This window comes from Lampetra fluviatilis, chromosome 42 (genome assembly GCF_964198595.1).
Source record: "Lampetra fluviatilis chromosome 42, kcLamFluv1.1, whole genome shotgun sequence".
Classification (NCBI taxonomy): domain Eukaryota; kingdom Metazoa; phylum Chordata; class Hyperoartia; order Petromyzontiformes; family Petromyzontidae; genus Lampetra; species Lampetra fluviatilis.
Genome location: NC_136316.1, coordinates 7842362 through 7851503, shown reverse-complemented (window position 1 = coordinate 7851503; position 9142 = coordinate 7842362). Strand labels below are relative to the sequence as shown.

Genomic DNA, 9142 nt, shown 5'->3' with positions numbered 1-9142 from the left:
TACATTATTTTGTCTACGGAGAAATTAAAAACCCACCTACCTATTCATCTGTCAAATGACCTACTTATCCACCCACTTATCCACCTTCCAATCCAATTACCTCCCTACCCACCAACCTACCCACCAACATTCCCACCGACTAATTTATCTATCACATTCCTACCTACTTACTAACCTCCTGACCTAACAATATTAATTTGTGTCTTCGTGTAGAATGTAAGTCACAAAATAGATAAGCAGACAATACGTGTCCTTCATATATCTGTTACCTATCCTTCACATAAAAAAAGTATTTTTTACACATCTCATCAGCCAAAAGACCCTTTTAGGCAGCACACAATTTCAGCAAACTTTGGTTCAATCCAAAAATTGTTTAACAAACGCTTCTGAAATGATGCACTCCCAGAAGGCCGTGTATGATGTCTAAAACATACTATTTTTGAGGGACAGGTAAGTGAATATGTGTATTCTCTGCGTATCTGTTTTGTTACTTATATGCTCAACAACGACGCAAATTAATATCGTTAGATAAGTAGGTTTGTACGTGGGTGGATGAGTAGGTAGGTAATTGGATAGATAACTTAGTAGATATGTTATGTGATTTGTAGGTCGTTTGGTGGATAGGTATGTGGGTTTATACTTTCTACAACAGCAGATGGATGGATGGGTAGGTGGGTAGCGAGGTGATTGGATTGATAGGTGGGTGTCAACTTTTTGGGTTGGAAGATGGATGGGTAGTTGGATAGATATGTGTGTAGAGAGACAGTAGCTGGGTTGGTGGGTAGGTGCGAACGTAGTTGGGTAATACAGTCATATCTCGGTATACTACCGCTTTGGAATACGTCGAATTTGGCATACGTCGTGTTTTAACGAGAAACAATGTCTTGGGATACGATGTCTTGCTTGGGATATGACGCGCTTGCTAGAACTTGAAGCATTTATTTTAATTTATGTATGCATTTTAGTAATAAGTAGTGTCAAAATTATTTTATACAACCCCATTAATGTATAATATGCCATATAAAATATAATTTATTATACTCTGGAACGGATTCTTTCCTTTCCCTTTATTTCTTATGGATATACGTCATTTTCGGTATAAGTCCTACCTTCTGGAACGAATTAACGACGCATACCGAGGTACCACTGTACCTAAATACCTTCTATGTATGTATGTTGAACTTCTTTTATCACAATAGTAGCCAACCGTGCTAATCAGTGACTTCACGTTGCAATAAAAAATGCCATTATGCCTAATCCTCATAACCCTAGATACTTATGTCCGTCCTGAATAATGATATTTGCGACTTCTGAGTTGCGGGAATTTCGAGTACTCGTACTGAATATAAATCTCAAAGGCGTCTGATATCCGCCTCTGCGTGCCCTTATCGAACACGAATGCTGTGCAAAAGATGCGACCCGGACAATTATGCCTCGTGAAATCCATCGCACAACCGAGATAACATTGTGGGACAACATTTTAATCATTGTGATTCGTAGGTCGTTTGGTGAAAATCGCGACTTTCACCTGAAGACGATGGCTTGTGTTGCTATCGAAACGTCGTGATATATTTTGTTTTATTTCTACCTACGTGACTTACCGAAAGAACCAAAGAGTATGGATTCCTGCAGTCACGAAAGCTTCAAATCAAGATTTTCATATCACTTTGTACCTTTGGCTGGAGAGACAACCGCACCACGGTACTATATATTTATATATATTTGTACGGTCATTTTTAAAAACAACTTCTGGATGACGACCTCTCGTTGTTGTTGCGAAAATTGCTCAGTCCTTAACAATAAAGTGTTTATAGTGCTTGCGGGCACGGGTTTTCCCCGACCGCCGACTTGTGCTCCTGTTGATAATGGGCCGTCCATAAATGATGTCACGCGATTTTGGACGATTTTTTTTTCACGTGGCGTCACAAAAAGTCAGACCCCCCTCAAATAGACGTCACATAGCTCTGCCTTCCCCCCAAAAACCATATTTCCATTTTGAAAATAAAACATGCTTCAAATCGCTTTAAACTATTGTCATTGTAATGCGTATTTAATGTGGCGCTGCACTCTGATGTTGTAGGAGTGTTGTTATAACAATGAATGTTGCTATAACAATTATATATTTATTCAAAGTTGCGCATTTTGATGTGACGTCACATTTCTCCCCCCCCCCCTCGTCACAAATGTCTGACCCCCCCCCCCCGTGACGTCATTTATGGACGGCCCTTAGGGTGCAGTTGAATTTTCTTTCAACCGAGCGTACTCCCTTGCCTGACCCAACGTGGCTCTGAGAAATAAATGAGGAATGATAATTTTAACAAATTGTCCATGTTGTGAGGTCATCCTAAGTTGCGAACTGCAAGCGAATAGAAACATTCAACGGACGCTCTGAATGCATGACGTCATTTGTTCGCTGGTTACTCTTGGAAACCACTTTGTTTACGATCAATGAGTTTACAAAGGTATTTTATATCGTTCTAGCTTACCATATGGATATACATTTTATCGTAATTATTTTATATTGATAGATTCTTACACGTTTATTCACCAATGAATGGTATGTATGATGTCATATATTTGGTGTAAAGGAATCTACGTAGCTAATCGCAGATGTGTGTTTGGATAGCGTTGTGGTCAGTATTGCCAACCGCCTACTTTTGAGAAGTTCGATTCCTATAAATCGGTGACGTGAGAATGGGTATTGAGTTAACCAGGTACCCACGAGGCAATAATACAGTGAACCCTAAAGGCCGTACGGCAAGGTTTAATCAATTATTTCATGACACATGCGATATAACAATCCACCAAGCACCGCATGTCGTTTTGATCACTCCATTTATTCAGCAGACATCCTCTTCGATATTCTCCATTTGTTGGCTGCCACTCCCATCACAATTCTTGGTCATTTGCCATAATCCATTCTTGCGACGTGTCCTATCCAAATCTGTTAACTTTAGTCGTTAACCTCCATGTTCTCTATTCCATGTTGATTGCATCTTAATATAATTCCAAGTATGCATCTCTCCATGCAAAACCCACCTACGATGAAATAATTTTCCAAAATATACAATTTTTTGTACAACCTAATGAATGCTAGTTTTTCTTTCTGACAATTGAGGCGAAGTGAGGATTCACTTAGAATAAGAATAGAGAAAAATCACGTTATGACGGACATTTTTATTACAGCATCAATGAAACAGAAATAAGGACATTTAGCGAATTACTGCGAGTTTTGGTAACGCAAATCTAACATGCCAACAGTGCAAGGTAAAAGCCTGAAATACAATGTAACCGAAGATGAGACAGCAGCCCAAGTCAGACCTGTTTTAAGAAAAATCAGGGAGCAGACCAACAGTAGAAGCAGAAAAGTCATTGCCAGCCACTTGCTGTAGATTCTTTTAGACCCCAACATTCTGAATCCCACCCTTGTAATTCCAAAGAGTGTTGTTACTCAGCAAATGGGGAAACTGGGGCCAATGATTGAACATTAGATGGTTACTGGGAACAGCTCGAAAGATGTTTTGATGATTTACAGTGGCACTTTATGCACTAAATCATACTTACTATGTATGAGGAGTGTAGTAAGAGTATCAATCATTTCGTTAATATGAAGGTGGTTAGTCAAAAGTAGTGTGTGAAATAAATTAGCTGTAGCCGGTTGGGTGATGCTGTGGGAGAAAACGTAGCTTACAATTAGGTTGGTTAAGGATCAACTCAGACCAATCACTCTGGGCACAAATAAAGGTTTAATGCTGATGTAAAAGCCAGCTTTAATAAACGCCAAGTAGTTAATGAAAAAATATCAGTCAACGATTGCCTTCAAATTGCATTTTGAAACAAAGGGTTTTGTTGCATTTTTTTTCAGTTGACCCTGCACACTCAATTCATTGATGTTCACTCATTTCTAGATCAGAACCATGTGCAGTTTTAAAACATTTTATGAACATATATATCAAATGTATTTTGTCAAAAAATTTAGTGCCCAACAAAATAAAAGAAAAACTTGTAAATAAAATTAATATTTTTTAATACACGCTATATAAGTGGAATTAACCACAACCATAGGGATGACACAGGCATATGTTGTTGTAAAACCCCAAGACAGAGTATTTGGAGGTGAACTCTGGACTGAAAAGCTGGACTGGATTCTGCTGGACCCCGTGGTGGGTGATGTGCACACAGAAATCACACAGCCATGTCACTCGCTCGGGTTCTGGATGACGATCAGCAGGTACTCCTTGTCTGCATTCGCGATGGGGAAACACAATGGAACATAAATTAACTTAACATTGTAATCAACTACTACTGTGTATGTGTTTTGCTGCTGTGCCGTATAGCCCTGACGTGTTTTTGGGTTGTACCACGTATTTTGGCAGGTCTCACATTTTCCTTCACATTCTGGGAGCTTCTTAAATTCAATTCGTGTAGCTCCCTCACAGCAGTGGACTGACATAGAAGTAGAGTACAACCATGTATTTTTCTGCACCGACCTTTACTGCTCACCACGTTGCCCCCCAAGCCCTGTGGCAACCCATTAATGTATGGTTGTCACCCATCCAAGCACTATATAAGAAACATTATTAGGAATCCATTAAATTATCACTGCTAAAACTGCGGCCACCACCACAACTTTAAGTGGCAGGGCCCCCCGTGTCGCTGCGCCCCACACCCACCAGGTGCCACCATGATCTCGTGCTTCTTGGAGCGCACTCGCAGGAAGGTGAGGTCATTCTGCGGGTCGATGTCGCGCACCGTGCTGCGCGCCTTCATCGTCAGCTGGTGGATGAGGCCTGCGTACTGCACCGTCGTCGAGTTGTCCAGCGTCGTGCGGATCGGGATGCCTGTGGAGAAAGCGATGGTGGCACAAGGCAATGTCCACATTTTATTTTGTTGAAGACTTTTGTACAATGTCCCCCCCCACCTATCACAAGTACGTAGTTTGTAATTGTTTGTACTTTCCCATATGTACCGTCTGTATAATTTCAGTCTTGTCTGCACTATCATTTATTTGATCTCATGTTTTAGTTCACTTGTCACAAGTAGCATCAATTCTGCACGATTTGAAAATATATTGTTACACACACAATTCGATGCACATGTCGAGAGCATAAGAATTTTAAGCAATTAATCTTTACGTGCCTTGTATATTTCGAAAACCGTCCATTTTCACGCAGGTGCTAGATTGACTCCCTTCATTTTTATAATCTATAGTTTTTGTATGTATTAGCAACTTAATATTTGGTTCATTATTTCTGATTCTTATTTACTACAAATGTATGGTGGAATTTCACCTTAAGTGTATTTTTCATGTGTTGCGGATGCTCTGTTTTACCTGTATAACTTTAAAATAAACTTGTGATTTAACCTAGGACACCCATGCAAATGTTGTCTTCATGGGTTGTTTTCCATCTCCAGATAAACGTTTACTATTGCTACTCCCCACAACCCACATGACACGAGGAGGCCCTCGTCCAGTTGTGGATTGACAGACAGGGCCACGCATGCACTATGACGACACCTCGCTGGATTCACTGCCCTTGTTCCAGTGAACAATATGGACCTGGCGTGTGCCACGGCGCTCACCCTCAGCGTTCACCACGATGGTTCCAATCACCCCCTTGTGGGTCTGAATCCTCTTCAGAGTCTCCTCCACCTCAGACTGGGTATCAAAGACAACCGTGATTCATCGTTAGTCGGCCGTACCTAATAGCACCCGAACGAGATGCTACCATAACCATGATCAACACGGGATTATAACCTTTAAATTAAATAAGTATGTGTCACCGCGGCCTTACAAATTGCACACGAATTGATGCAATGAATATCACGTCGCGGTCTGATTTTCGCTTGCAAGTTTCAGATTTACTGAAATACTAGTCCTGGGACGGGCAAAAGGCGAGTTAATAAAGAGTTACAAAACTCATCCTACCTACTCACCATAATTAAGTCGACAAAATCCCTTTTTGTACTTTTTTTTTTAATCGATGTACAAGCACAATGCGCACAATGCTTTCGTCAATCGACTGCTGGATGAGTTCATGCCCACACTATTTAGGTCGTGGTGATATTATACCATGCTTCACCACGCTGGTCAGTGCGAGTTGAAGGCCGGGAGCTAGGCGTAGTAGCATAAAAGTACTATACATATGGTACAATAATGTATTTTGCTGCACTAACTTCTGATTGTCCACCACGTAGTCCCAGTAACCGACATACTAATTACGAACCATAAACTACTGGCTACTAGCTCCGAGCATGTAGCTTTTAACACTCGTGTACCTAACACACGAAAACGACTATGACCAGTTTCGTAATGCAAATTAATTGAATTAGTTTGTATTTAAATACATTCAAAACGTAATGGTTTACGCAAGCGGCTATTGGCACAAAAGAAACCTACGTACCCTTACGTCGTAACTTAAGTCGAACCTTAATAATAATATATTGGTGTAAACAATTATTATGGTGACTTAAAGCTTTCGTCGCTGCAGGAATTCATATTATTTGGGTCTTTTTTTCCTGAAGACGACCGCTTGTTGCGATCGAAACGTCGTAGTTTTTGCAATTTTATTTGAACCTATCTACGTGACTTTACCGAAAGACCCAAAGAATACAATTATTATGGTGCATAATTCTGGTTATAAAGTGATACGCCCTTAACTGGAGAAGCGCAGTCGTATCGTTGTTAGTGGACTGCCGCGTGCTACACAATGCGGATGATATCCGAACCAGTTCTGGGATCCTCACCCCAGTCATCAACTCACACTGACAAGCAAGGATGTTCAAACAACCCACACAAGAGACTGATGCATTCATCTAGCAGTGGATTAAGCCACTGCTGTACAAGGGCGATGTAAATCCACGACAGAATACGAAGCGTCATTGCATGTATAAAAAAAATCGATATGGGTGCCATCCTTACTCCCAACACCTCTTAAATGAGAGCTAAAAGGTTTAAATATTTCCCCGCCTCCAGGAACGTGTGGCGGTAACCGTCTACAATTCCACATTCTCACAAGACCGGTGTTTGCATTGGACAAACAACTTGTATATGCATCATATTATACATAGCAACGGTACGTAATACTGTCACATTTCAGTATTAAATGGCTGATTAAAAAATTGTGCGTTTTTTTCGGTTGAAGTTGCCTCATTAACGTTGATAAACGTGTAGTTGAAATTATTTACAATATAAATAGCAAAGGCTGTGATGCACATAGGAATAGAGTATTGTAAACTGAACCACAATTGAATTAAAGGACAATAATATATTGATTTTAACACCATAACCACTGTTAGTCATTATCATACCTAATAAAACACGTGAAGCTTGTACTATCGATATAAATAGCATGTAATGCTTATTTAAATGACGGTTCAACATCGGGGCCTACGCAAAGGATAGCGAAGGCCTCAAATCAACACAACATGGAATAGACTCTACATAAAAACTACGCGGCCCATAACACCAACAGTACAGCCAGAAACATTATAAACACTTAAACACCACTTTTAATCGTGATAAAGTTTCAAACAAACCAACCATTGTTGCCTTGTCACACGAACAACCGAGGACGAAACAAACCACTCCCTTGGTTGCTACGCGAGGCGTTCGGGCGAATGGATTTACATTTCCTACGCTGCACGCGCAACACCAGTGAGACGAGTCTCCCCATTGGTCAGCTCGCCACGTCAGATTGCGTTGCCGCTCGCACGATTGGCTGAGGGCAAAGCAATCCGTCCAATCGGATTGGCTGCAGAGGCGTGCGATGCCCATGCGCTGTAGGGGTTTGGAGTGCGCATCGATTAAAAGGCATCGCGCAGATCCACACCCCCGTGTTCCCCAGCCCATTAAAAATATATAATAAATAAATAATCATTAAAATATATAACAGTACAAACATAAATAGGCGGCGTTTCGGGAAATGGTCCTTCTTCATCTCAGGTCAATCAGTGTCTCGTTTACAGGCCTGAGCCAGTGGTGGAAATTCGACGTTCTTATGGCGGGGCGAGTATATCCAAGTGATGACAATCACTGTTGCCTTCTACACCACGACGACCAGGATTTGAACTCGCAACCTTCTTCATGTGTAGGGAAATCACGATTAATAAAAAAAAATCTAATCTTACAGTATACAGGCATCTATTTGTGCGTGTAAACATAGATTCACTTTTCGTGGTTTTTTAAAATGTTTTTGTACAAATTACACTCCCATACATATTTCTATTCCATCCTCACCCCATCGTTGTATTATTACATATTGTATTTCAGGACTCGTTTCGGTTATTTAATAGTAATAATGATAAACATTTAGTACAGGGTTTTAGTTTAACGCTTTAATAAATAAAAAATGTGTAAGCGAGAATCATATTGGTAATACAAAAGGAAATAACTATTTATAAACATGCGTTGAGTATTTGGCTGCTATAAATTACCACGTGATAAGCCACTTCGTTGAGCTATCATTTGTGGCCAGGTCGCTTCTGAAAAAGAGCGATATTATAGCTCAGTGGAATATTACCTGGTAAAATCACGTAGGTAAAACATTAAAATTAATAAAAGTAAAATAAAATAAAAATCACGACGTTTCGGAGGCAACACAAGCTTCCGTCTTCAGGTGGAACTGTCACAGCCACGACAGCTGTATCAAGTAAATGAGAGATTGCAGGAGCTACCACTCCGTTTATATAATGGTTGGAGAAGGGGGGGGGGTAAGGGCCAAATACAGCACACTTTTTATTAATATGGTAAAGTGAGGCTTAAGAGGGTGAGCCTTTGTTATGGAGAGGTACGGTTTGTGACTCAACCTGTGACAAGGAGACAACCACTAAACATGGTAAACCTGTAATAGTTGTCTGTCAAATAAAATTGGCAAATAAGTGTAGTTAAATCTTTTTTGCATGGTTAATCACATCTTTCCAATGATTACTCAGTTTGTAACCGTCATCACGGTTGAAATTATGTCTGTGTTTGTATATTTGTATGGCTTCGTGTACAAACCTTTGATGGTAGTCAGGAGGTTTGCAGAGAACCTTGGTCTCGGAAAAGACAATTTCATGAGAGCCCACCGAGTTGTAGCAATGATCGGCAACGGCCGAAGAATCAGTTCTGTCGTGTTTCAGATCTGACTTGTGCTCGCGG

General features: G+C 40.5%; 1 protein-coding gene across 1 annotated transcript; it reads right to left on the bottom strand.

Moving 5' to 3' along the window:
• Positions 1-3138: 3138 nt before the first annotated feature.
• On the bottom strand, positions 3139-7676 carry DYNLRB1 (dynein light chain roadblock-type 1). The gene is given in 5 exon segments (XM_078875771.1): positions 3139-4242; positions 4674-4841; positions 5584-5659; positions 7544-7627; positions 7629-7676. Coding segments are annotated over 5 exon segments (420 nt in total). The 3' UTR covers positions 3139-4198.
• Between the last annotated feature and the right edge of the window lie 1466 nt (positions 7677-9142).